At 37.2% G+C, this 27,959-nt stretch overlaps 3 protein-coding genes and 1 long non-coding RNA gene across 4 annotated transcripts; 2 read left to right on the forward strand and 2 right to left on the reverse strand.

Annotated features, from left to right (window-relative positions):
- Nucleotides 1-14: 14 nt before the first annotated feature.
- On the reverse strand, nucleotides 15-700 carry LOC123871909. Its single transcript, XM_045915961.1, has 2 exons — nucleotides 475-700; nucleotides 15-385 (listed from the first exon to the last, which is right to left on the reverse strand). The coding sequence occupies exons 1-2, from the start codon at nucleotides 588-590 to the stop codon at nucleotides 85-87; spliced, it is 417 nt and encodes a 138-aa protein (XP_045771917.1). The 5' UTR covers nucleotides 591-700; the 3' UTR covers nucleotides 15-84.
- Nucleotides 701-829: 129 nt separating this feature from the next.
- LOC123871905 lies at nucleotides 830-3,573 on the forward strand. Its single transcript, XM_045915954.1, has 3 exons — nucleotides 830-1,488; nucleotides 2,067-2,250; nucleotides 3,049-3,573. Exons 1-3 carry the CDS (start codon nucleotides 1,418-1,420, stop codon nucleotides 3,427-3,429), a joined length of 636 nt encoding a protein of 211 aa, XP_045771910.1. The 5' UTR covers nucleotides 830-1,417; the 3' UTR covers nucleotides 3,430-3,573.
- A 12,676-nt stretch (nucleotides 3,574-16,249) lies between these two features.
- On the reverse strand, nucleotides 16,250-24,835 carry LOC123871917. Its single transcript, XR_006797375.1, has 3 exons — nucleotides 24,826-24,835; nucleotides 22,953-22,954; nucleotides 16,250-16,567 (listed from the first exon to the last, which is right to left on the reverse strand). It is a non-coding gene; the product is annotated as an uncharacterized LOC123871917 (long non-coding RNA).
- A 576-nt stretch (nucleotides 24,836-25,411) lies between these two features.
- Nucleotides 25,412-27,361, forward strand: LOC123871897 (actin, cytoplasmic A3a). The gene is made up of 2 exons (XM_045915941.1): nucleotides 25,412-25,566; nucleotides 25,992-27,361. Exon 2 carries the CDS (start codon nucleotides 26,003-26,005, stop codon nucleotides 27,131-27,133), a length of 1,131 nt encoding a protein of 376 aa, XP_045771897.1. The 5' UTR covers nucleotides 25,412-25,566; nucleotides 25,992-26,002; the 3' UTR covers nucleotides 27,134-27,361.
- The last annotated feature ends 598 nt before the right edge of the window (nucleotides 27,362-27,959 follow it).

Genomic DNA, 27,959 nt, shown 5'->3' on the forward strand with positions numbered 1-27,959 from the left:
ATAAAAGAAAAATAATAATTTAAACACACGTATTTAATTAATAATAGGCTTAACAAAATTTTAATTACACTACCCTAATGTTAATTAAAAAGGGAATTGCTGCCCAGATCTTTGTATCCTTTCTAAGTGCAATTCGAACAACAACTTATTTTCATAGTAATATCTACTGTCTGATGAGTTGATCCCAGGATCATAGCTGGGTCTTCTTTCGGTATCAGATAATGGACTTGGAGATGAGATTCCATTTTCTGTTGCTATGGCACTGTTCTGACTAGAATCTGAAGGCTGAGGTATAGGACTCGTCAAATTATTGTTGATATGCAAGTTGTTAATCCTTTTTGACAGAGGCATGAATTCACAAGCGTCCTCTTCTCGAGACCTTTTTCTGAAATGAGGAAACACATAGGCATTAGATAGACTGTTCAATTTACCAAAGTAAACAAGATAATGGGGTATTATTTGAATTTTGTGTACCTATTTCCTGTCATATTTCTAAATATAAGATGGCCATTGCATTCAATATTAGAGTTCCAGTTGAGCGTGCTGTCGTTCCCAAAAGTCATCTGTTTTTGAAAAATACTGTTTGGCATGCAAGCAAATAGCAAAATCTACTTGAAACAATTTATGAAATTAGGTAGGTATTTTTGATGAACACTTGAGGTGAGGTGAGCAAGCAAATGACACCACTCAGTTTGACAGAAGACAGCTGTTTATTTTTTTATCTTTCTGACAATTTTTAACTAGCAACACTATTTGCCACGGATTATCGACATAGATAGATATAGAAGAAAAAATATAAAACAAAAAGGGGAAGTAAATAATAAATAATAAAATTCTTACCAGAAAGACTTGAAAATTAAATCATATTATTTTAAAAACAAAATATTAGCTGTATTATAATCTCAAATAGCTGTTATTTGTTAATAATATGAGACTGGCAACCTAAGATGTATAGGTACCTATAACACTACTAGATGGCGCTGTCCAACAAATGAAAAAGGCTAGGTACATTTTCAACTAGTTGTAAGTTATACAAATCAATTTTCTAGTGCACTTTTATGTAATATGCAAACTTTAGATCGTATGCGTAAATAAAATACTACGAAATAGTTAAAGGCCTTACATGCAAACCTACCTACGTATCAACTAGATGGCGTTAGTTGTAGAAAGTTAAATAACGAAATCAATAAATTCTTTAAAGATAGACTGAGACAGAAAGATGTCAGAGTGAATACAAAAACGTTTCCTGCGTCTCAAATTCTCAATCTTTGATTTGATTTGTCCACCAATTGAAGCCAATTGGCAACTGGAATAATGGCCAATTGGCCACAAATTTCTCAGTCTTATGTTAATCGTTAACTTAAGCGGTCGCGCGTACATTTTTTAAGCAGAAACTGAATTGTTTTCACAAACAGCTATGCCCACTTGCGTATTGCGATATTGTAAATCTCGGTCCGGTGGTCCTGAAGTTAACTGGAGTTTTTTTTCGTAAGTATAAACCTAATTATAATGTTAAGAGAATTTTTTGAACAATCTGATTCTGATTGTCATTGATTTGTGTAGAACGCTCTTTGCTGTTACTAGTATTTTAAGAATTGTAATAGTGATGTGCTTGTGATTCATTAAAATATTTATCGATAAAAAATATTATGAGACTAATAATGTACACGTACCTACCTACCTATAATGTAAGCGGTGTTAGCAGTTAGCGTTGTCGGCCTGCTATTCCGAGATTCGTGGGAGGTCCTGGGCTAGATCCCAAGCACGCACCTGTAACTTTTTGGTGCTATGTTTGCGTTTTGAACATTAAAATTAGCTCTAACGGTGAAGGAAAACATCGCATGGAAACCTGCATGCCTGAGAATTCACCATGATGTGCTCAAAAAGGTATGTAAAGTCTGCCAGTCCACATTTGGCCAGTGTGATAGACTACGGCATAAACCCTGTTCATTTTGCGACGACCCGTGCTTAATAGTGGGTCGGAGACTTGTTGATGATCAGTAACGATAATGGTGGACTAATAATAATATACAATAAGAACATAATAATATGACTTTTCTTTGTAGGTTTCCTCCAGTGGGTAACAAAACACGTAAAGTATGGATACAATTTGTCCAAAAAGAACGCAGAGAAAATGATTGGCTTCCGTCTAGTGCGTCGAAGTTATGCTCAAAGCATTTCAGGAAGAAAGATATTAAAGTTGGCAAAACGGGCCGAGCTTGTTTAGTAAAAGGATCATTACCTTGTGAAGTAAGTTGTTTGAACTCCTAGAGTACCTATAGGATACTTAGTACCTATGTATAATATTGTGGTCTAGGTGTGAACCTTTACTTATATTGAAAGAAAGACAGCTGGAAAATCCTAACACTGATGTTTATCAGCTATAATGTGATAAACGCAATCCTTATAATATGAAGAAGTTCTTCTTGACGCCAGCCAGGTAACCTCCCAGTGTGCCTGGATGCTGCTGGTCCGTTTTGGATGCGTCCGAGGGGAAGAGCAGTGTTCGGGCCGGTGCGCCCCGGTAACATGGCTAATAATTTCTCTTCGGAGATATTGTTGGCTATGGCTAATGACCTGGCAGGGGGGGAGGTTTCTCCGCGTGTCCCTCTGACTAGCAGAGGGCACAGTGGACGAAGCGTAGGACGGGACACGGGCGACGTGCGTGTCCCAGGGTCGGGGGACGCACTTCGTTGGTGCGTCCCGGAGGTGGTGGGGACCGAGCAGGTCCCCAGTGGAGGGTCTGCCTCGGCAGACGTCGCTGGCTGGGTTGCGGTGTTTGCTTCGGCCGTTCCCGTGACCCAGTCGCCAGGCGACGCGCAGTAGCGCCGCTGGGGTTTAGTGGGTATTCCGGTCGCCTCTCGGCCGGCGAGTCCCACATACCCTCCCTCCGGGGGGGATGCGTAAATGCATTCCCCAGCGTCAACAAAAAAAAAAAAAAAAGATAAAGGCGAATCACCAATGATAAAGAAGGGATGATTATGTTATAATTACCAAAATGCTTATCTACCTTAAACTTGCGGTTAGTCAAAACTTTTTTTTTTTCAGAATAAGGATAAAAAGCCCATGGCCGTTGAATCAGAAAGCGATGAGGAATCAGACGCAAAATCAGAAAGTGATGACGATTCAGACTCGAAACCACTAGCTGATGACGTGTCCGACTCAAAACCAGTGAGAGATGACATGTCAGAATCAAAACCAATCTTCGATGATACTGATGAGGACGTTTCATTGAAAGCTCAAGTTAAAAAACTACAAAAAGAAAGAATACGTCATCAAGATAAAATAAAAAAATTGGACCAACAAAATCAATTGCTAAAACGTAAACTGTCAAAATTGAAAAATTTTGTTATCAATTTAGTAAAAAAATATGATCTTGAAATTACCGGTCAAATGCAAGTCGCCCCACGCAAGGAAAGCGTTTCGTAGAATGAAGATGTTCTTTCAATGTATCATAATCGTGATGTACAAGAAACAAAAGTAGTTTTTAGGGTCAAATTTTGTGTCCCAAAAGTGAGATTTATTAGGAAAAATATTGTACCTATACCTACGTTGACATCGAAATAAAATAGTTATTACCTACTGAAGCTAATTTGAATAAATGAAAGCTAAGATACTTAATTAATGTTTTTAATTACCTACCAGAATAATAAAAATTATAAATTATATTATGTAGATACTTAATAATTATTATTTTCATCGTTGCCTAAATTTCCATAAAAACATACCTACTAGTATATTTACCGTGATTGAACTTCATCCATGATAGATTTAGATAGGTAGATTCAACTCTTATTTTATTCTAAAAAACTTTATCGATATACCTATCTACATTAATCGATAAAAAGTAGCAATCCTTATTTCATAAAAACCTCACTTTTTTATTCCGTTTTTGCTTTTTGGGATTCCGTACCTCAAAAGGAAAAACGGAGTCCTTATAGGATCACTTTGTTATCTGTCTGTCTGTCCGTCTGTCCATCTGTTCGTCTGTCAAGAAAACCTATAGGGTAGGTACTTCCCGTTGACTTAGAATCATGAAAGGCTGAAATTTGAATAAGGTAACAAGACAACGGACAGACACTTTTATAATATTAATATTTATTAAAACGACTGCTAAAAAATTGTTCTACTTATAAAAAGACGAGCGTCAGTCGAACTTGAGAAACGTGCTTGGTTGTTCTTGAAGCACGATCGAGGTCACGGTCAGGGACGCTACTCGCAGTTTAGTTTGCTGGCGTTCCATTGGATAAGGCGCTCTTCTCGTCTCATCTCACGGACTTTATACCTTTACAAGCTTGAAATCTTGGCTTGAAATTTTGAAAATAGGTTTCTTTTAGGGCGTTAGTATCAGGTTAGAATTTTTTAAATCCAAATCTACCCAAAGTTGGTAAAATAGGGGCTTGAGTTTGTATGAAAGTCCTATGTTTTTTAATTTCGGGACACGAAAATCGGCAATTAGGTTGTTGTTAATCACACTAATATTATAAAGGCGAAAGTTTGTATGTGTGTGCGTGTGTGTGTGTGTGTGTGTGTGTGTGTGTGTGTGTGTGTGTGTGTGTGTGTGTGTGTGTGTGTGTGTGTGTGTGTGTGTGTGTGTGTATGTTTGTTACTCCTTCACGCAAAAACTACTGGACGGATTTGGCTGAAATTTGGAATGAAGATAGATAATATCCTGGATTAGCACATAGGCTACTTTTTATCCCGGAAAATCAAAGAGTTCCCACGGGATTTCGAAAAACCTAAATCCACGCGGGCGAAGTCGCGGGCATCGGCTAGTTATAAATAAAATTGGCCGCACGGGAAACCTCAATCTCAAGGGAAATCAGCAATTCTACGCAGACGAAGTCGCAGGCAACAGCTAGTACCTTTATAATATTATCATTTTTGCTTTAATTTAAGTGGTAATGGCACCATGTAAAATAGAATAAACATTTTGTACCTAAAAAGGAGTTCACGAAAGCAAAATGAAAGCAAGACTAAATAAAAAACAAGTCATTTTTGGAAAGTTCGTAGATCGAATTATTATTTAGTTTAATAGGTATTTATTAATTATTAAGTTAATTAGGTAAGTAGTTATAGTTACTAAGTATACCTACATTTTTGAAATAAGATTGACTTTATTTTTAGTCATTAACAATAATTACTTATCTAAGTAGGTACTTACTTACTAATTAATAAAAACCTACCCAAACATTATAATTAAACTGAGTAAAGGTACCTAGTTACTAAGTTCTTAAACTTTTAGTTCAGTTCAGTTTAGTTTTAGTTCTGCTTGAATTTTTTGTAAAATGGAAACATAAAATATATTGTATGTACTTACCTATTTTCTTTTGGAAATGGGACTGACATTAGACAATATTATTATGTACCTATACCTAATCTTTCTACAATGACCTGCCTGCGAGAGTCTGTTTACAGCACACATGAATATATACACTAAAGCAATTTCCTAACCAAACAAGGCGATGGCTCTCAAGTCTCAAATGAACATGAACATGAATGGCCATAAGACACAGCATGATTGGCTATAAGACACGGCAGATGGCCTCAGCTTGCGCGGCCGTATTTGTCAACTGTGGGCCGCGGAGTGCCAGAAACAACCAGATTAAAATAACTAGGTAGTTATGCCTAATGAATTACGAAAAAAAACTTAGTGTCTAAGATGTTCTTTAGATTTTTTGAGTTTGCGTTGACTGTGCGTAAATCTGTCTTTTAATATGAAAGGAAACTTAATGCCATGCACACCTACGCGACCACTGCAATTACTGTGGCAGATTCTGTTCCTCTGCGTATAGGTTCGTGTCGTGGGTGCATCCTGCGTTCATAGCGTGTAAGTAGGACCATAGTTTTAGTCTTATTCTTGGTTAAAAAATTATTATTAAGAAGAATAAGATTAATGTAGAAAAAATTATTAATGAGTTGCTTGTAAGCTTCTTCTTGGTAGAATCTGTTTGACAGGCTGATGGTACTGGTACAATAAAAATTCATAAATGTCTAAGTTCTACATAATTATGGTATATCATAATGTTGGGATTAGCAATGTCTTTTTGTCTATATGAAGTCCACATCGCATTTAATTGCCATTGCTGAAGAAAAAAATTTGAACTCGTAAATATTCATTGGAATAAAGACTTAGGTATCTTTCTATAACGGATTACCGTCCGAATCAGCTGACGTTGCGCTATTAAATAAAAATGCAGAGAGAGTTTGTTGCTACTGCCTAGTGCCTAATTAAAAATTATTAAGTTAACGTTATTCCGTTAGCATCTGCTAGTGCTAGTACATCACATCTCACTAATGTCCGAGACTCAGGGCTGGCGAATCATTTAACAATTACTTGTTTATTTAGCGTGGTGTACCGGCTATAGCCAGACACGTCTCATTCTGAGAGGAGAGGGATACTCAGTAGTGGACTGGCGATATAGGTTGATCATGATGAATATAAAGATTGAGCCTCAATAGCTCAACCGGTAAAGGAGTGGACTGAAAACCGAAAGGTCGACGGTTCAAACCCCGCCCGTTGCACTATTGTCGTACCTACTCCTAGCACAAGCCTGACGCTTAGTTGTGAGAGGAAAGGGGAATATTAGTCATTTAACATGGCTAATATTCTTTTTTTTTTAAAAAGCGATTAAAAATTATTATCAGTACCAGACTGGAAGGCTGCCAACTGCATTCGATTTATCGATTCATTTGTCCCAGAGCCACGCGCTATGCTACTTTTGAACAGTCTAAAACCAGCGATTGTTTTTTGGTTGTTGTTCGATTGTTATCGAATAATAGCAACTATCGAATAGTTCGATCGTAATTCGAATGAATCGCCCATCGCTAGTGCCTGCCAGCCCTGCACACGAATCATAGATGCGTAGTAGCCTACCAAGTGCATCGGTGCGTAAAGCTGCTTATCCGCTCTGACGGCTGTCGCTTGGTGTTCGAGCCAAATATGGTAGGATTCTGCTCTGATCCACTCCTTCGACCATTGTTAGTATCAGGGCGTGGGAAAGTACCGTGACCTATATATATCAGTCTATAATAGTTTTAATAGTTCATTCAGCTACCAATTGTTAAATGGCCCGTAAAATTTACTACTCCAGCATAGATCTATTAGTTAGATTAACAAAACCATACATTAAATCAAGGTGATTAAAAAAAATATACTTACAAAGTCATGAACAACTAAAACTAAAGTCGTCATAAGCGTAAAATAAATAATAATTGACACTGCTTTTAGTTTAGTCATGTCAAAGTTTTGATGACAAAAGACCAGCCCAGAATTATTATTTAATACGTCTTGAGGTGTTGTTATCGTTACTAGTAAAATATAATTACTAATCAATGCGTTTTCTTTGCGTTTTTAAATTAATTGATTTACGAGATAAAGATAATGATCCGTCGAATACCACGAATTTGACACTGAATATTGGTTTGTACCTACTGCTCGCTTAGGAATTGAATCCGATATAGGTTTAATTAATTTGATTATTTCATTAATGAATAAGATTTTACTATCAAGTTCATCTTTTCACCTTTGAGGGTTCGTGGCTTATTACAGTTACCATTACGATCAAATTATTGAAATGGAACTGAGATATTCAGTCATTTGTACAGTGCCTATGATGATGCATTTTTAATTTATACTTTCTCAGATGACTCTCATGTGTAGAGTGTAAAGATAAAAAGTTCAACGGTCGGCTAACAGCCGTGCAAATAAATTGGACTGGTTAAAAATTCGCTCAAACTTTCAATAGGTAGGTACCTAGTACCTACTTAGATCGTTTTTTAGATACTAATTTATGTATGTGACTTCACATGTCTCATATTGATACCTGTATAGAATGATGATTTATAGAAATGTTTACATTCACCTCTGATGATTCCTTTCCCCGTAGTTTAAATTGTTTCTTGTGGGAATTTTCATGATTTCAGAAGCTTTTCTGAAACTATCCCTTTAGACTACTATTTTTTTTAATATATTTGTTTATTTATTTCAACAAAAAGATAACAATATTGGTTTCTTCTGAGCACTGCACATACTAAAAAGTTGTTTCTAAAGCTAACAAACAAAACACGTAATATCCTGCATCCATACTCCTCCACAGTCCACACCTTTCAGTGTAGCCTACACTGAAAGGTGTGGTACCTTTGCCTACACTGTGTAGGCAAAGGTAATATTACATCGATGGTAATATTCAATAGCAATTCGAGTTTAAAACTCAATAACAATCTCAAAATATTTGTAATTCTTTAACTTGTTCAGCTTCTATTTTAGGCTTGTTTTCTTAGGTTTTAGACAACATCCGACAAACATTCTAAGTTTGTTCATAATTAATTCGCCTAAACCTACCTACTTTTAATTGCTAATTTTTAGAAATCTTACTTTTCGGATGTTTCCGCGTCATGGCTACGTCTCGTCTCGACTCTCGATAAAGAGTTTATTAAGCATAAGCAAGTTCCCTAGAATATGGAAGCTGCTTTCGTATCGTTCACAGTGACTATACTTTCTCTATTCATACATATTCTTTTACTTTCACGTGCGAGTCTCCGTTGAGAACCGAGATTGTTTGCAATATGGATACATTTGATGCCACATTGTTTCAAGAGCAGCTCAGAAGAAAACTGACACGGATTCAAGTTTGTTTTATACCTACCTTTTATCTGCATACTCGCATGCAGCAAAGAGTCGAATGATGATCTACATTAAAATACGCCCTTCTTTTATTTATTTTTTATTTAACCATACGTAATTTTCACTTGAAACATATCTTTACTAGTGAATTAAAGTCTCGGAGTAGTACAATTTTACATGTCATATAAATATAGCCAAGAGTGCACTTACTAGAAAGGATTGTTCGAAAAGTCAGCAGTTTTCATTTGTATTTACAACTAGCTGATGCCCGCAGCTTCGCCCGCGTGGATTGGTCAGATCCCCTGCAGCATCAGGATTGAGGAGTTGGACTCCAAATTTTTTATGAAACAATGTCGCAAAGTTCCTCTATCGATTAAAAAAGAAATGACGCAAATCGGTTCAGAAATCTCGGAGATTTCGGTGTACATAGGTAGAAAAACACAACTCCCTTTTTTAAAGTCGGTTAAAAAGTAGCCTATTTTACGCCCTGGTCAATCCTCTACTTGCCTGTGAAAGTCCCGTCAAAATCGGTTCAGCCGTTCCAAAGATTAGCCTTTTCAAACAGACAGACAGACAGACAAAAATTTTAAAAACGTGTGATTCAGTTATGGTATCGTTCAAATAACCATATGAGCTTAATATGAGGTAGTTATTTCGAAATTACAGACAGACACTCCAATTTTATTTATTAGTATAGATAGCTGATGCCCGTAGCTTCGCCCGCGTGGATTGGTCAGATCCCCTGCAGCATCAGGATTGAGGAGTTGGACTCCAAATTTTTTATGAAACAATGTCGCAAAGTTCCTCTATCGATTAAAAAAGAAATGACGCAAATCGGTTCAGAAATCTCGGAGATTTCGGTGTACATAGGTAGAAAAACACAACTCCCTTTTTGAAAGTCGGTTAAAAAGTAGCCTATTTTACGCCCTGGTCAATCCTCTACTTGCCTGTGAAAGTCCCGTCAAAATCGGTTCAGCCGTTCCAAAGATTAGCCTTTTCAAACAAACAGACAGACAGACAGACAGACAGACAGACAGACAAAAATTTTAAAAACGTGTGATTCAGTTATGGTATCGTTCAAATAACCATATGAGCTTAATATGAGGTAGTTATTTCGAAATTACAGACAGACACTCCAATTTTATTTATTAGTAAGTATAGATAGTTTTTTTTTTTTTTTTTAGTATAGATAGTTTGACGTGACAATATTTATCTACCTAAAGTCTAAACACTAGACGCATAAAATAGCAATGCGTGTAGTTTCACAAAAATGACGTCAAATGAGACTGCTCAAGCGTGAGCTTGATTTATCAATACTTTTATCCATGAGAAGATATCTTTTCAGAATTGGTAGGAAGGTATAAAGTTAGTCCGTGTGGTCCGTCTTTTATTGATTTATTTATTTCATAACGAAAGAAATAGATAACATTGTTCAAATGCATTGATGAATTAAGTACTTATGTCTCAAAGTTCAAAAGAGAGGAATTCGTCAAAAATCTGTTAATGGTTAAACAAAAGTATTAATTAGTTAACTAAACTTGACTATAAGCAAGTCTCTATTTGAAATGAGGACTTTCTATGACTAAGATATACCTAATCTACCAGGAATATGAATAAACTAACTTTTCATTTTCTAATTTTAGTCCAAAAAGGGCACTTGGATTACCGGACCGAAGTTTTGATTTAAAGTTATTCAATTAAATTTTAATAATATTTCAACTTTTTAGTCTAAAACTATTTTTCGAGTCAATTTCGTTTGAAATTATTCAACAAGTACCTAGGTATGAAATTATAGCAAATACGAAACACATCGCGTGTCTGCAGTGGCGTGTCATCTTCTAATACACCTTCTTAGTAAACAGTAAAAATCGGTCAGGGCGTTATTACAATTACATATTTTCTATTGTGTTACCTTTTTAGAACTATTGAAAGTTTTACATTAGGATCCTATTACTTATTCAAAGCTTTTTCTTAATTCCATCTATGGTCCATGCACCTTACTCACAACCTGCACGGGGAAGCTGGAAGAAATCTCTGTTTAGAGATAAGCATTTCCTTTGTACATAGCTTAATTTATCTTAACTTTGTAACTACAATTTTGGTACATGAAAATAAATATATAATATATATTGAGATGGCAATTGGGGTGGGGACCCCTAACCCAGTGTGGGACAGCGCGGTTGTAGGGGCCTCCCCCCGCCTCATACCCCGATCGCCAACTCGATCTATCGCGTACTATAGTAGTATTTGCACCAATAAAATCAAACTCCCTACCTATCTAACTAGTAAAGAATGTCAACTCTAAAAATGATATCAATGTGGAATGAATTGCATAAAGTAATGATGAATTGCTAAGCAGCATGTTGTACTTAGTTACAAAAAAATAGCTAGAGCTCATCTAAATATCGCTACTCAATTAATTATGCAGGCGCCCACCAACTTTCTTGACAAATTATTTCACTTGCAGAGCGTCTAAAATTTCACTTGAGCTGTGCTTTTTATTTGAATCGTATATATTAGAATGGTATACATTACAAATTAACAGTTTTTACATATAATTACTGAATGTAAAACATTCTACCGAAAATCGCGCAGTTATCACCTATTTATTATTTAATTAATTCTAATTATTACTTTTTATACTCAGTAAAGTAGGTATGGTTATTTAACTGCTAAACCAGATACTTACTTAGCTTGCGTCTTGAAGACGGAGATAGGAGATTCTTAAAAACCTCAATCCACGCTAATGATGTTAGCACTTGGTATCATGGTGTCATCTTCACTATAAGTAGGTACCTATGGGAAAACAGGATTCAAAAAATTGCAAAATAAAATGTTGTTTAATTTATCATTTGAAGTTATGTTACGAATATTAGTCGTATTTTTGTCGCAATAAATTTAACAAATTTGGTAAGTAGGTACTTACTTACTTATTTTATTTCAAGTTTTATAAAATTGGGCATGCAACTCATACGTGCATTCAAAGGTGCAATTTTACTTTATGAGTGAAAGTTATTGACTTTTGCGTAACAAGGCAGGCAAACGGCCTGAATTTTAAAAATCTTATTTGGCTTGAAGCGAATACAGAGTTGTTATGGAACAAACACCGAAAAACCAGTAGGTAGATAGGTACTTTTACATATTTTTTACAATTCTCGGTTCAATCAAATTGTAGGACCACCTATAAAGTAAGTAGGTAAGGTAGGTAGGCTGCAATAAGGTTGAAGATTGGGCAGGCATTATTTAAAAAAATCTTTCAAGTCAATCTTACTTCTTACTTCTTACTAATATTATAAAGGAGAAAGTTTGTATGTGTGTGTGTGTGTGTGTATGTTTGTTACTCCTTCACGCAAAAACTACTGGACGGATTGGGCTGAAATTTAGAATGGAGATAGATTATACCCTGGATTAGCACATAGGCTACTTTTTATCCCGAAAAATCAAAGAGTTCCCACGGGAATTTTAAAAACCTACATCCACGCGAACGAAGTCGCGGGCATCAGCTAGTAACTAAATAAGCACCTGCGACAGACAGTCACACCATAAGGGTTCCTTTGCATTTTGGTACGGAACTCTAAAAACGACGTCTAAATTACTCATCGCGGCATTTAGATACTATGGTGGTAATTATATTATATCATTCCCGTAGATCATACTTTACACGCGCCTCATGTCGTCAAAGCAATGATGTAACGGTTGACGTGCAAGCCAAGCCAATGGAACGTACAAAATTCGAAACAAACGACTTTCCACAAGGTCAACGCGACGCCTCAAGAATTTTAAGACTCCGATGTTTTGTTTAGTTAGTCCATCATCGCGTCATCGATTATCTATACTTCTTCTAATAAATAAAATTGGAGTGTCTGTCTGTAATTTCGAAATAACTACCTCATATTAAGCTCATATGGTTATTTGAACGATACCATAACTTCTTCTAATAAATAAAATTGGAGTGTCTGTCTGTAATTTCGAAATAACTACCTCATATTAAGCTCATATGGTTATTTGAACGATACCATAACTTCTTCTAATAAATAAAATTGGAGTGTCTGTCTGTAATTTCGAAATAACTACCTCATATTAAGCTCATATGGTTATTTGAACGATACCATAACTGAATCACACGTTTTTAAAATTTTTGTCTGTCTGTCTGTCTGTTTGAAAAGGCTAATCTTTGGAACGGCTGAACCGATTTTGACGGGACTTTCACAGGCAAGTAGAGGATTGACCAGGGCGTAAAATAGGCTACTTTTTTAACCGACTTTTAAAAAGGGAGTTGTGTTTTTCTACCTATGTACACCGAAATCTCCGAGATTTCTGAACCGATTTGCGTCATTTCTTTTTTAATCGATAGAGGAACTTTGCGATATTGTTTCATAAAAAATTTGGAGTCCAACTCCTCAATCCTGATGCTGCAGGGGATCTGACCAATCCACGCGGGCGAAGCTGCGGGCATCAGCTAGTTATATTAATAAGAAATTACTTCATGGAAGTGAATATGCTTATTTAAAACAGCTTAATTTATGTGCCACTAAGGTGTTTCTTGAATGTGAAAAATATTTGTTTTATGTAGATTTTACTGAGAATATGCAGTCAGAAAATATACAACCGTTATTTTATTTAAAAGGCAAAACCTATAGAAAAAGGAGTACAACCGACTGACTGACTATCAAGTGCCTATGGATTTCCTCTACAAGCTTAATAATAACGCAGACCTTCAGTAAGAAGGATTTTGTGAAATTCTTATAGGATTTTCATAAAACCTTAATCCTCGCGAACAAAGTCGCGGGACCAAGCCAGTGTTTCAAATAATGTAGTATCAATGTAATCAACCATTATACTATCTTGTCAGCTGAATGTAAAGTGGATTGCTTCCATGCAATGCAACAAGCATTTTTCTCGATATGTAATTTTCAAAGGTTATGTTTTAAATAAGGAGACGAAGGCTGAGCAATATTTTTATTTTTTTACCTACTTGCCTTGTTTGTCGAGAAAATACGTAGTAAATAGGTATTTACCTCGCAAAACTAATTTAAGTACCTACTTACTTACTACCTAGTTACTAATAAGTAATAAAACGTACCAAATCGTAAGTAAACTAAACTAAAATATTGAGACTAAAAATCAAGTCACGTCGACTTAATTTTTAGTTTTTGTAACATCTCCACTGCTTACCCATATTCGCATTGATATTTGACAATTATGTGGAATAATTGAGCAAATAAAATATTATTTAACTACATAATTATGGGAAAAGTCGTTAGGTTAGTATAAAAATAAGATTCCTTTATTTTCCAATTTCCTAGGGCACCCATCTACCTGCTAGATACCTACTAGGTACCTACATCCATTTCCTAGTTCGCGCAAAAACTCCACCAAATTGGCCATGTCCGCTAGCCAAAATAAAATCGTTGTGATTCGAATTTAAATTCGTAACGGACATGGAAGTTGTAACACACTCGAGGAGTCGAGGGCAAAGACATCGCATTTGTTATGGCAGCCATGTTGGTTTGCTGACCGTTGATTAATATTTTTATGGGTCTATCTAATGCGTCATTCTTTTAAATGGAGCCACTTGGTTTGCGCTTGACGGGCTATTATAGGAATAACTTCGTGTGGTTTTCAAGTTGTGAAAAGCTTAAAACTTTATCTACCTTCCCGTGAAAGCCTTTTTACAATCGATACAATGTCTGTTATGGTAGGTATAGATCGAAATATAATATAATACTAGCTGTGCCCGCGACTTCGTTCGCGTGGAATAGTGACTTTTCAGGCAGCATATACTCTGTACGTTAAAAATGTTCGCCATGATTCTTTAAATTGACATAACTTTTTTATTTATGAACCGATTGACATGAAATAAACACTAAATGTTAAGTGAAGCTTACTACAATATATTAGTGAAAACCTTATCTAAATCGAATAAGCCGTTTCTGATATTAGCGTGCACAAACACACAGACAAACAGACAAAAAAAAATTAATTACAATTTCGGTTTCGGCATCGATATAATAACAACCCCTGCTGCTTTTTTTATATTTCCATTGTACAGACACCACTTTTCTACAATTTTATTATATGTATAGATAGGTAATACCTGATAGAATTTATTAGGTACAACGATAACAATCGACCGATGTAGGTACATTATTTCGATTTAAAGCTCTTCTATGGAGCTCCTAAGCTGAGGCCCAAATTATTTGAAGTGCGGATTTCATTGAAACTGGTTTTGGCACATTGGCCGAATTTGATGAGCGAAGTTCGAAGGAATTCATCGGGTGTAGGAGTGTTCGCAACATTTCAATACAATATTATAAATTAAGTCAAGGACTGTTATAATAAAGCCATGAAGATGATAATTCGTTTTTAACAGTTCTTATCACTTACGTTTTTACTGCTATTCCTTTTGGATACAAACTTCGCGCAATGGAAACATATCCAATCCCAGAAGTTGTAATATTTAACAGCAACTGAAGCAACTGAAGGAACTTGCCACTGCATTATTCATTAATGCAGTAGATGTGGCTGAATCTGTAACTTGCATTTTCGGTAGGTAGGTACCTACCTATTGAAAAATGCTTTGTGGCTCTTACTGCTCATACAAGTTTTGCTGGGTGTCTTGGTATAGGATCTCACGTTTAAACTGGCTTTAGTAACAGTTACTAGGTACTTACTATGGGTATTGAGTATTGACCATCGACTGGCTACCAATGATAAAGCGCCGTATTAGGTGTGAATTTTAATATTCTTCAGTCCAGATTCCAGACCTCGAACCCTTTTCAAATAAGTATGTAATCATATTTGTATATTTTGTACTTAATATTATGGTATGGTACCTACCCATTATGCTTAGTAATAAAAAAGCTTGGTTTCTGGGTCCATGGTCCTAATATCTAGGAAATCCCGCCTACGAATATCGCAAAATCTTGCTAAATATTTTTGTAAACAAGACAAGAGGTGGCAGAAGTTGATTAAGTGATCGAGTCTGCACGAGTGCGTAAGCGTGGGATGATTTAATATTTACGGAAATAACCTTGTGGCTAAACTTATTAGCCAAACGAACCTCCAAATATGAAATAAACATTTTGGCAGCCAGTAGGGAGTAAGGGACGTGAAGTGGCGCCCAGGAAAAAGACGCCAAGAGGAAATACCTACCACTACTTGCCTCCGAAGTCCGAACGGGCGCCCTTCAGTGATTTCGCCCATAATAATATTATGAATTAAATATTATAACCGCTTGGTGGGGTCATGCATTGCTTTCCCTCTGTAGGAATATTTAACCCCCTGACCCAAAAAGAAGGGTGTTATAAGTTTGACGTGTGTATCTGTCTGTGGCATCGTAGCTCCTAAACTAATAAACTGATTTTAATTTAGTTTTTTTTTTTGTTTGAAAGGTGGCTTGATCGAGAGTGTTCTTACCTATAATCCAAGAAAATCGGTTCAGCCGTTTCACAGTTATCAGCTCTTTTCTAGTTTCTGTAACCTTCACTTGTCGGGAGTGTTATTTTTTAATTTACACTTGTTACTCATTAGTGGTGGGTTGTTCCTACGAATGAAATATGTCACTTATTACATATAGTATATTGAAATAGGGAAACTTTGTTTACATATAAAGCAACCTCACTTAACCTCTCGTCTGTGTTGGCATGGATCCTTGCGGGCGGCTTGTCTGTGTTGTCATGGATCCATGCCATCCATGTCTATACTACCTTGCCTTCTCTTATTGGATTTTAAGCTTTATTGGTCTTGAAATAGAGTTTAAAGTCTAATATTATAATATAGACAGATAAATAACGAACAATAAACAGTCATTCATTTCGTTCAAAGTACCAAGCGTTGCTTGGTATGTCAATTTGAATTTCACTTCCCGCGCGCAGGTGACGTCATTTCACACAGACAACGGAGATTTATTTTTAATACCTATAACAGACGAGAGGTTAACTCATACCCAAGGTGAGAGATAAAACCATGCACTTATAAGGATGTTTTGCGAGTCTTGCGCTTCGCCTTGACACCGTCGCGTAGCGTTTCCTTCCGTCCCGCTTCCAGTCAATATCTGAACGTTTATGGTTACTGCAAAAATATCAACGCAAACACTTATCACGCCCACTTATCCAAATGTTTTTTCAAATGCTCTCCCTGTTTCTTCATTCGTGATATCTTTTAATCAAGATAAAGTTCAAAACTAAACTGAATATAATACTGCACTAACTTTTCGGAGCTATGTGAAGCCTACGTGCGTTGTAAGCAGTTATAAAATAATAATAACCTATTCACTTGCTTTAACGGTGAAAGAAAATATCAGACAATTCTCATATTGATTTCAAAGTCTGCCAATCACATTTAATTATTATGTACCAACGTAAATGACGTAGTTACAGTATTTCTTCAAAGGTCAATCTGCACTTGGCCAGCATGGCGGACTTTGGCCTAAGCCCTTCTCATTGTGAGAGGAGACCCGAGACCAGTTAGCCGGCTATGGGTTGCTCACGATGATGTACCTATCAATTAATTTGTAAAAAAAGTTAACTGTTATAATTAAACTTGGTAGAATAACATAGATTATTATGTGAACTATGGACTATGAATAGGCACGTGACAGAGTCATTACAGATATCGACATTTCTCCTATTGTGGGAATGTAGGTTAGCAATTAGCGACAAAAACGCCATATATACGCGACGTCATTGAGTCTTGCGACTTCTGAGATATGTACTACAATTGTTCTATTATGATTTCGCGATAGAAACTCGTATCTAGTCTTATTTAGGCATACATATAGTGCTTGAGTTAGCTGGTTACAGGCAGTCCAAGGTTTCTGTTATACTTCCGAAAAAGGCGCGATGGCGATTCGACGCGCCTGCGCGGTTGTACGCCTTTTAAGGTTTCTCCAGTGCCTTTAGAGGGCTAACTGCTTACGAAGGCAAACTTGAAATAGGACGACGCCAGACGAATGGAACATTTTACTTTGTAATATAAAACGGGAGAGCGAATGGGTAATGAACGCCGGTTGAATATTAAATTATTACAGCGGATGAGATCCTCTTTGTATGCAAAACGCTTGAGATGATTATATTTCTTAGCTATCCGTTTGGGGCGTCAAGTTAAATGTTATTGTACGTAGTGAAAGGAAGCCTAGGTACTTACGTACCTAAATTATAACCATTAAAATACCCTTTTTACACTGCAGTTTTCTTCTAATTTTCTTTTTCCAAAAACTTTCAAAAGGGTGAAGCGATTAAGGTAGGTAGAGGTACTCGTATCTGCCGAATCGAAAAGCAGCAAAAAATCTTGCCGAAATCAGGGAAGGGACTTTTTCTTCTGTTGATTTTCAAAAGAAAGGGCCTTTGGCAGGAAACATTAGAAGGAATTTCAGGAATTACCGTTTTAATCGAAATTATGAACTTTGAACTGAATGGGAAGCTGGAAGAAATCTCTGTTTAGAGATAAGCATTTTCAATGGTTACTACATATAATATACTTTTACTGGATTTATTATTGTTATTTTATAACATGGTGCATGTAAAAATAAATAAATTAAATAAATAGCACCAACAATTTTTGGGACGTTTGTTTAAAAATAAATGCAAGTGCGAATTCGACTCGCTCGTGAACGGTTCCGTACCAATGTACAAGAAACACGACTTTTTAATTTCAGCTTTGTAAATCATTTCGACTACGAGCTAGTGACCTGTGACACTCGGACATTAATAGGGCTCTGTTTTTACCCTTTAGACACTGAACCCTAAAAAGTCACAAAGTTTTTTTCTATCTCTAATCTAACTTCCTACTGAATAAATCGATCGCTTACCGAATCATCTATTTAACCTAATAACCTAATTACAAAGGATTTGAAGCGTGCAAAATAGTGCCGAATATTACACCAATTGCGTATTAGTAGAATTAATAATAGTTGTTTAGCAAGCCATGCGTGGCGAAGTAAACTAATCATATGTATTATTACCAACTGCATTACGATCAATGAACTTGGGCCACGCGTACTTTGCGAGCGGTTTGCCTCGACCTTGCAGCGTAAATTGATATCGATACTTACTAAGTACAACACCAATATGCAGGGTTAACTGTATCTGTAGGGCGCCAAACCTCCGCCACATGAGTAGATATTGTGCTTCTGCAGTCCGTCCGTCTGTCCGTCCGACCGCTCGAGCGGTTTCTTCTGTAAGCGGAATGTATCTCGTAATCAGGTAGAGAGTATACATTTTCATAGAATGTGTATTTCTATTTCCTCTTGCCGCTATGACAATAAATAATAACAATTTTTAAATGGCCGTCATTAAATTAAACGGCGCGGGCGCCTTCAAAGCCGCGGAGGCAACCCGGCTGCAGCGCTGCCTGTAATTCCACATAAATAAAACCGGCCAAGAGCGAGTCAGACTCGCGCACCGTGGGTTCCGTAATCGGGTATTTTTTCCGACATTTTGCACAATAAATCAAAAACTGTTATTCGATTTCCAAAGTAAGATAACTATTATTATACCAAGTGGGGTATCATATTATGAAAGGCCTGTACATTGTACCTGTACATTCTAGAACAGGTTTTTATTTATTTTGACCTATAACAGTTTTTGATTTATCTTACAAAATATCGGGAAAAATACCCGAGAACGGAACCCTCGGTGCGCGAGTCTGACTCGCACTTGGCCGGTTTTTTGCAGTTCTCAACGCAGATTCTCAAGAACAGTTTCGGGGTACAGTTTTACAGACTTATTTTACTTTCACACATGTTAATTTTAATATTAAGTATAAGCTGCAAGTAATAAAAATATTAGACGCTCGCTCTGGGAGGTCGCTGGCCCATAAAACGGTCGGGTCTGGTGGCTGGGTGCTGGTAACACACAATATATTTATGTATTGTGGAATCCACCCGAGTTTATTGAACTTGGATGACACGCACAAACCGCACGATTCTCAATTTACTAATGGACTAAGAGCCAGCGCGTGCCAGACCTTTGGTATTTCATATTTTCTTCGGAATAGTATTGAAAATCACGTCATGCATTGCCAGACACTTAGTATCGTGGCATCCCCCTGCCAGACACCCTTAAACTTTTAAACTTTAAGAGCCTCTGGCAGGGGGTTGCCACGACATTAAGTGTCTGGTAATGCATGACGTGATTTCCAATAACTACTATTCCGAAGAAAATAAGTATAGTAAACTAGCTGATGCTCGCGACTTCGTTTGCCCGTATATAGGTTTGTTTAAAATCCCGTGGGAACTTATTGATTTTCCAGGATAAAAATTCATTCATTCATTCATTTCAGCCAAATCCGTACAATAGTTTTTGCGTGAAACATACACATACACACATACATACACACAAACTTTCGCCTTTATAATTTAGTGTGATAGACTGTTGTGATTAGACTTGATACTTTGACGTTAGACTTTTTACACCTTTATTACTTGTTATCTCCCAAAGCCACCATGATCCAACTTCAAGTTGCAGATCGTTTCTCCCTTGGTTGGGGGCAATACGCAGAGAAACTTTCAGCTTTTGTAAAATAATGGAGGTCTGGCACGCGCTGGCTCTCTGTCTATAACGACTTTGCGAATGTCTCGGAGCTCTCGATTATCGAGTCTTGACTTTACTCAAACCTTGCTCGAACGACGCTCCTCTCGTTGTTTGTTAGGGTTCCGTAATCCATAATCGAAGGGTGCCAGGGGGACCCTATTACTAAGCCTCCGTTGTCCGACCGTCCGCGCGTCCGCGTCAGTCTGTCTGCGGAAAGTATCTTGTGAACCAGAATAGGTAGAGAGTTGAAATTTTCACAGAATCTGTTATTCTATTACCGCTTTAACAACAAATAATAAAAATTAGAACTGGCTGTCATGAAAATTTAAAAGAATGAATAAATGTTATTTTTTGAATGATGGTGCGAGTCCGACTTGCACTTGACCGATTTTTTTATAAAGAAATCCTACCCAGTGACTCAGCAGTTATCAACCAAAACGTAAGAAAATTACAATAAATCCCAAACTCGTGACTTGTTAGATGTTACAAGATTTAACGCTGGCTAAGCTGTTCTTATAAAGTTGTTATAGATACCTACTTTATAGGTATAACGACTTACTTAAATGCTTTGAGAATTTTAAGAATTAAGTAAGTAGTAAATAAACTGATATGATGAATCTTCAATGACGTGTTTGTAATTTGTAGTGGAAACGAAATCGAATATCTCAATAGATACGTTTTCGTCACCGATCGATGAATCATGATAACAAGAACTCGCGTGATGACTCACTATCACTGCCTTATACAATAATAAAATTAGTATTTTACGTATTTTTTTTACATTCCTACCACGGCAAATTGGTTAAACGGATGTCCCGTGAAATGCTAGCAGACAGACAGACATACACTTTTGCATATTTTATAAATAGATACCTATACTTACTTACAAAATTATATCACAACAATTAATATACCCGACTGAGTTTGTTGGGCTACATCTCGGCGCATTTGGATCCCTCGTAGGTACCTACCTATTGCCTACCTAGCTTTAATTTCTGGTTTAGTATATGTATGTAATTAATTATTATCACCATGACATCATTAATTATCCTAGGAATTGAACAATAATTGATACTCAAAAAGTGAACAATGGTCCTACTTCGAATAAAATATGCTTTGAATTGAGAATGTTTAAGTTGTATACTGGTAAGTAATGCGTGGTGCAGAACGGATTCGTTATCAGTAGAAAGTAAGGGCGTGGGGTGACTCAGTGGGATGACGCATCAGCCGTTGCACAGGGGTGCAGGGATCGATACACGCAGACTGCAAGCTATATTTGTGTATAACATTACTCTAACTACGGCAGGGTAGGTTTACCATTCGTTCAGAATGTATAGGAAGTGTCCTATTTCGACAGGAGTACAGAAGAAGCGTTAGCTGTTATTGTTAGAAATTAGGAGAAGCTACTTACAAGAGTGTTTACATTTGCAAATCGTAAGCTAATTACGTGTGTAAACCAGGTGTAATTGCGGCATAGTACCTAGTTAACCAAGTGTAGGTAGACTAAACTATACTTAATATATTTTTAACTTACTTTGATCTAAGCAAACCTTAGTTACCAAAATCATCAAAATAGAATTGTAAAATAAAAAAAGAAAGAATAGTTAGTAAGCAATTTTTTGGTGGTGTATGAATTGAATTTACATTAATAAAAAAAAATGAGCTCGGTTCGCTCGCGCATGTCCTTCAGCACAGTACTAAGTTAATACCAAGTATTTAGTTAATAGTTAATACCTATCGTACCACCCAAGTAACAAATGAGTCAATTACTTTACGCTTTTAAATTAACTGCACACAGAATTTAACCTAGCCGGTTAGCCCTGTAGTTATATGGCTTAGCTTCGATCATCTAGACTAGTCCTAGAATCTAGGTAAACCAAGGTGATCTGGCATTTCTTTTATCTCTCCAACTCTATCCTAGTTTGTGATCCTATGACAGATTCAACCAGGCCATTATAAGATTACCTCATTCTCATAGCATCAGCTTACACTATTGTTCATAGATTTCGACGTAGATTTATAGGTCTGTTTTCCCTTTTCGGAGGCTTAAAATGCCATGACTCACGGAATATACCGACGTATGACAACAGCTGAGACGTGCCCCGCTTTATTTTAGGCCATTTGTCTAATTTGTTCTCTTCAAGTCAACAAAAGTCGTTAACGAAGGATTAGTCATAAAGACCTCCAACGATTTTGTCATAGAAGCAAGTCGTCGTGTTTCATAAATATTATTATGGCAATAGAATTTATGGCTAAAATTATGTTTAGCAACCTTAGGCTACATTGTTAGGCTAATTTCATAGGCAAATTTTGGATTCAATATTTTTTTTTTCAATCAGCCTATTATAAAATTGAGCTCCAATATGATAATGAGTTCAGGTTCACCATGCATTAGTACATTTTGGGGGCCAGACAATATTTATTTTTATATTTAGATTTTCTTCATTGACACTGAAGTTCTTGAGAGATTTTTTTCTTCACCGCTAAGTGCGTGATAAACTGGAAATACTTAGGTATTCCCCAGCAACAAGGAGCGCTGATAATATGCACTAGTACTTGGTAGATAATTAGTACCTACCTACTTTATACTTATAGTCTTTGATCAAATATGTAACTTCTTCGATCGTAAACTTTTTAGCAAAATTCTGAGTTGCCTGGACAGGATTCGAACCTTCGAATTCCTTCAGGATTCGAAGGCCTTTTTACAGATCATCACGGCTTTTTTACCTACACATGCGGTAGGTAGGCACACACATACACACAATTATAATAACCTCGAGTAACCTTTCGACAGCTTTATAAGGCTGTGCTTTAGTGTAGGCCCGTCACATTCACTGTTTTCCCAAGAGTCAAGAATTCGATCGAAAGTAAAAGTATTTCCTTAAAGGTTTCGCTTATAAATTGCTTCCATATCCGAAACTGAAATAAAAAATACTTACCTACTCTTAATAACTACGTTATATCACATAATTATAAGAAAGTGAGTCCGCCAAATGTTTTGAACATTAACAATTTTAAAGAAGTCAAGTATTTTATATATAAATAAAGTGCATTGTAAGAGAACGTGTCTCTTTCTAATGGACTTTCATAGCAAGGTAAAACGAGAGTAAAAAAATATTGGACAAGGTAGGTTTCAAGATTAAATAAGTATAGGTAATACTTAAAAACTATGCAAAAAATTGTAAGCATCAAGTTTTTATGCAGACAATGCAAGAAGACCCGACTACAGAGGTTGATAAAAAAAAATTCCGACGAATTGAGAACCTCCTCCTTTTTTGGAAGTCGGTTAAAAATAGTGAGCGAAATTATAGTTGTCGCGTGGGTGTCGCACACACTTCCCTGAGGAAAAGTATAGTAGGTAGCAACTAGCATGTAGATACTAGGTAGGTATTGAATTTAGTCAGTTTAGATATTAGTATGCTACCGAGTTAGCACTGTTGCCAATACCAGATATGGAAGTATGAACATTGTCTTTTAAACTGCACTTTGCTTATTATTGGTGCTCAAAGTTTAACGACAACTAATGGTAACTTTAAACGCCTGTCATGCAACTGGACCTAAAAATGATAAAGGAAAATAAAAATGATAAAGGAAAAGAAGAAGAAAACTATCAAAAAACTAAACTTAAATTCAGATGAATAAAATTAAGTCTAGTCGAGATATAGGTTAATACGATGCCGGTAATTAGATAAAAATGCGGAGTCATAGAGAAAGTGCAGTGTTTCCGAGACTGCGGTGAAATGTGTTCCGAGCGGCTTCAGACACCAATTAGCGCCTCGAAACACGGTCACACACTGTTATTAGATGAATACTGGTAATATTTCACTAGTCATAACTCTACTGATGCAGGTAGATTAAAAAACCGATACACGATGCAGAACATACACTGTGTCTTGTCCTCAGTTTGAGGAAGAAGGAAGGAATGTCTTGGACGAGTTGGGATATGATTGATGTGAATTTAGAGTGGAGTGCCTCATAAGTGCAATGCTGGAGGAGAAAAGGAATTGGGTGATAATCCAGAAATATATGGAAGCCATAATTGAAAGAAAAGAGAAGATGAGCTAGACCGTGGCAGTAATGGTAGGCCAACAAGGCGGGAACATTATTGCTTGGGAAAACCTAGGTTCCTTCTAAAACTAATAGACAGAGAAGTCTACGAACGAATGCCTTGCCGTTCAGAAATTGACGATATACAAGATATTAAGCAGCAAAGCTCGGCTACTTTTCGAATAACTTTATAATTTGACATTGTCCAATATGATGAAAAAATGTTATTTGGAGAGAAAACTGGACATGATAAAATTATGCATACGTAGATGGATGGTACCTAAGTAGATACCAATTATTAGTTCAATGAAGAAAACTGCAAAACTGAAAAAGGTTGCAACACAGCAACAAATTCTGCTAGGTACCTTTTTAAAAATAACAGAATCTTCGTGTGTGGCTATCTAAAGTCTAAACCATGTCGAATTTCAATGTCGAACCATGGGAGGCCGAAATCACCCCTTATGTAAACTCTGTTTTTTATCTGTATTTCTAATATTATTTTGTTGTTCGTTACCATCAGCTGTTTTACGTACCTATGGATGAATCGGATGAAAATCACAGATAATTTTGGAGATTTCAATTTTTCCAAAATTCACTTTTTTGAAAAATCCACTTAACTAGGTACTTACTTATTTCAGTAAGGAACTGTTAAGTATTTAATTGATATCTCGATTGTTATCGATGACATACAGGAATTCACTATAATAATCATGCTTCCTCATAATCTTCAACAAATTAAAATTTTAAAACTATAATAATTCCTGACAAAATTAATATTTTTCTCAGCCGGAAGAAAAAATCTTTCTGTTGTTATTTCTGTTTCATTTGTAGGTGTACTGTAATGGCCAACATGTTTCTATACAAAAAAGAACGCTATAAAGTGCCTTAGCATTTTCGTATTTTCATCCAAAACCAGTCGTAAATTCAACGAAACAACGTTTATTTTCTTAAAGCTATAAACATTTGCTAATACGCGCATCATTGAATAGGTAGTCCAGTCCACCATGGTAGATTACATCATTTCGCCTTATCGGTGCGACTCAGTTCGGCTAGCGCGCGCGCACATTCCACGAGGCTCGGCAAATCAGCCTCGTTATCACTTATCACTTCACATTTTATCAATGATAAAGTGTTATTACCACTGCTTATCAAGCCATCGCCTTAATCACATGTGGATACACTTTACCATATATGGTAACGAAATTTGTGATTGGTGGGATATTACGCTGCCACCGATAATATGAGCTGTGATAAGACGGTTTTATATAGTTTATGCTCCTCGGTCCGTTACTCATTTTGGTTCAGAGAGCTGGACGAAGCGGCTGTCGCATTTACTTTATTTTGTAACTTAATTTAAAAGTAAGTTTAATTATTTGAATACAATTATATATAATTATTTTCTTTTCATTACAATTAAATTTATTTTTTAATTCGGAAATTAAAAGTGTTTTGATTTTTACGTTATCGATTTTTAGTATCGCGGCTGTGCCTATGACGTGGATTAATCTTTTTCGGTTATGTAATTGGGTTACGTAATTGCTTAAATTAACACAGTGAAGTGATAAAGCTTGTGTGAAATTGGAATTTGAATTTAAAATCTTGTACTTACAATTTACATGTTCACGGAATTGGTGAATGTTGATTTTAATCGGTTCCGATCTTTTTAATGAGAGTTTTCTTGCCCGTGGGATTGTTTAAGTTTTAAATCACTTTAGGTACGCGGTAACGTTAAGTAGGTAGTTAGTGATCGATGTGAGATTTAATATAATAATTTTCTCTTGCAGACTAACAGAAAATGTGCGACGAGGAAGTAGCCGCGCTGGTGGTGGACAACGGGTCCGGCATGTGCAAGGCCGGGTTCGCGGGCGACGACGCGCCGCGCGCCGTGTTCCCGTCCATCGTGGGCCGCCCGCGCCACCAGGGCGTGATGGTGGGCATGGGCCAGAAGGACTCGTACGTGGGCGACGAGGCGCAGAGCAAGAGAGGCATCCTCACCCTCAAGTACCCCATCGAGCACGGCATCGTCACCAACTGGGACGACATGGAGAAGATCTGGCACCACACCTTCTACAACGAGCTGCGAGTGGCGCCCGAGGAGCACCCCGTGCTGCTCACCGAGGCGCCGCTCAACCCCAAGGCCAACAGAGAGAAGATGACACAGATCATGTTCGAGACGTTCAACACGCCCGCCATGTACGTGGCCATCCAGGCCGTGCTGTCGCTGTACGCGTCCGGGCGCACCACCGGCATCGTGCTGGACTCGGGCGACGGCGTGTCGCACACGGTGCCCATCTACGAGGGCTACGCGCTGCCGCACGCCATCCTGCGGCTGGACCTGGCCGGCCGCGACCTCACGGACTACCTGATGAAGATCCTCACGGAGCGCGGCTACTCGTTCACGACCACCGCCGAGCGCGAGATCGTGCGCGACATCAAGGAGAAGCTCTGCTACGTCGCGCTCGACTTCGAGCAGGAGATGGCCACCGCCGCGTCCAGCAGCTCGCTGGAGAAGTCGTACGAGCTGCCCGACGGACAGGTCATCACCATCGGCAACGAGAGGTTCCGTTGCCCGGAGGCTCTCTTCCAGCCCTCGTTCCTGGGAATGGAAGCCAATGGAATCCATGAGACCACATACAACTCCATCATGAAGTGCGACGTCGATATCCGTAAGGACCTGTACGCCAACACAGTGCTGTCCGGAGGTACCACGATGTACCCCGGAATCGCCGACCGCATGCAGAAGGAAATCACCGCCCTCGCCCCATCCACGATGAAAATTAAGATCATCGCACCTCCGGAAAGGAAGTACTCCGTATGGATCGGAGGCTCCATCCTTGCGTCTCTGTCCACCTTCCAGCAGATGTGGATCTCGAAACAAGAATACGACGAGTCCGGCCCCTCAATCGTCCACAGGAAGTGCTTCTAAAATCTAAACGCCAAGAAAGACTAGTCCTAAAACAATATGATGCCCCACACCAACGTCCCAATCGGGTGGCTCAAATTACGCTTGTGATCTATATTTTAAGTTCAGTATTTAAATAGATTGTAAGGTGTCGTAATATGCATATTACGTAAAATTGACAAAGAATTTAATTTATTTATTAAAGTAACTAACATTTTTAATAAAAAAAATTATTTATATGCCGGTATAAAAGAGCAGCTGTTTTCTTACTTCCTCAGTTCGATGTACTCCCCCAAAAAAATATTGTTTACTTACGCCAAGTTAAGCGAAGTTGTTCGAAACAAAGAAAGTGGAGATTAATTTAAGTGAAGTTTCATTAGACTGAAATTAGTTTAAGCTCCACTTAAATTTTTGAACTTGTTTCGAACTCAGCGTTAGTTAGGTAGTACCTACAGGGTATTAGCTGTTATGATACATACCTAGGTATCATAATCTACAAATCTACATTTCCAGTCAAAGGTTCAGTTATTGTGGCGTGAACGAGTAGCTAACAAACATATACACATACAAATTTTCACCTTTATAATATTTAGTGTGATTGCTCTAAAATTATACTTATCAAACCTAACGTGTCGGTATTAATTAATCGAATACCAGGCAGATGAATAACATTTTTCCACAAACCCCGTTACTTTACTTATTCAGCGAATAATAATATAATCAACATTCGTTCGCTGTATTCATTATGTATACTTACAAACCTACTGAATACGGTAGGTATAGGTTTGTGTTTGTTTAATAATTTATCATTAGTCATCTAGTTAGTGTAAGTGGCACTGTCGTTCCAATT

Source organism: Maniola jurtina, chromosome 14, assembly GCF_905333055.1.
Source record: "Maniola jurtina chromosome 14, ilManJurt1.1, whole genome shotgun sequence".
Taxonomy (NCBI): Eukaryota; Metazoa; Arthropoda; class Insecta; order Lepidoptera; family Nymphalidae; genus Maniola; species Maniola jurtina.

Excerpts from the sequence above, each read along its gene's own strand:
- LOC123871897 (XM_045915941.1), top strand. The coding sequence starts at position 26,003 with ATGTGCGACGAGGAAGTAGCCGCGCTGGTGGTGGACAACGGGTCCGGC.
- LOC123871905 (XM_045915954.1), top strand. The coding sequence starts at position 1,418 with ATGCCCACTTGCGTATTGCGATATTGTAAATCTCGGTCCGGTGGTCCT. Across the intron at positions 1,489-2,066 it reads GTTAACTGGAGTTTTTTTTC|GTTTCCTCCAGTGGGTAACA; the intron begins GTAAGTATAAAC and ends TTTTCTTTGTAG. Across the intron at positions 2,251-3,048 it reads AAGGATCATTACCTTGTGAA|AATAAGGATAAAAAGCCCAT; the intron begins GTAAGTTGTTTG and ends TTTTTTTTTCAG.
- LOC123871909 (XM_045915961.1), bottom strand. The coding sequence starts at position 590 with ATGCCAAACAGTATTTTTCAAAAACAGATGACTTTTGGGAACGACAGC. Across the intron at positions 386-474 it reads AGAAATATGACAGGAAATAG|AAAAAGGTCTCGAGAAGAGG; the intron begins GTACACAAAATT and ends TCCTCATTTCAG.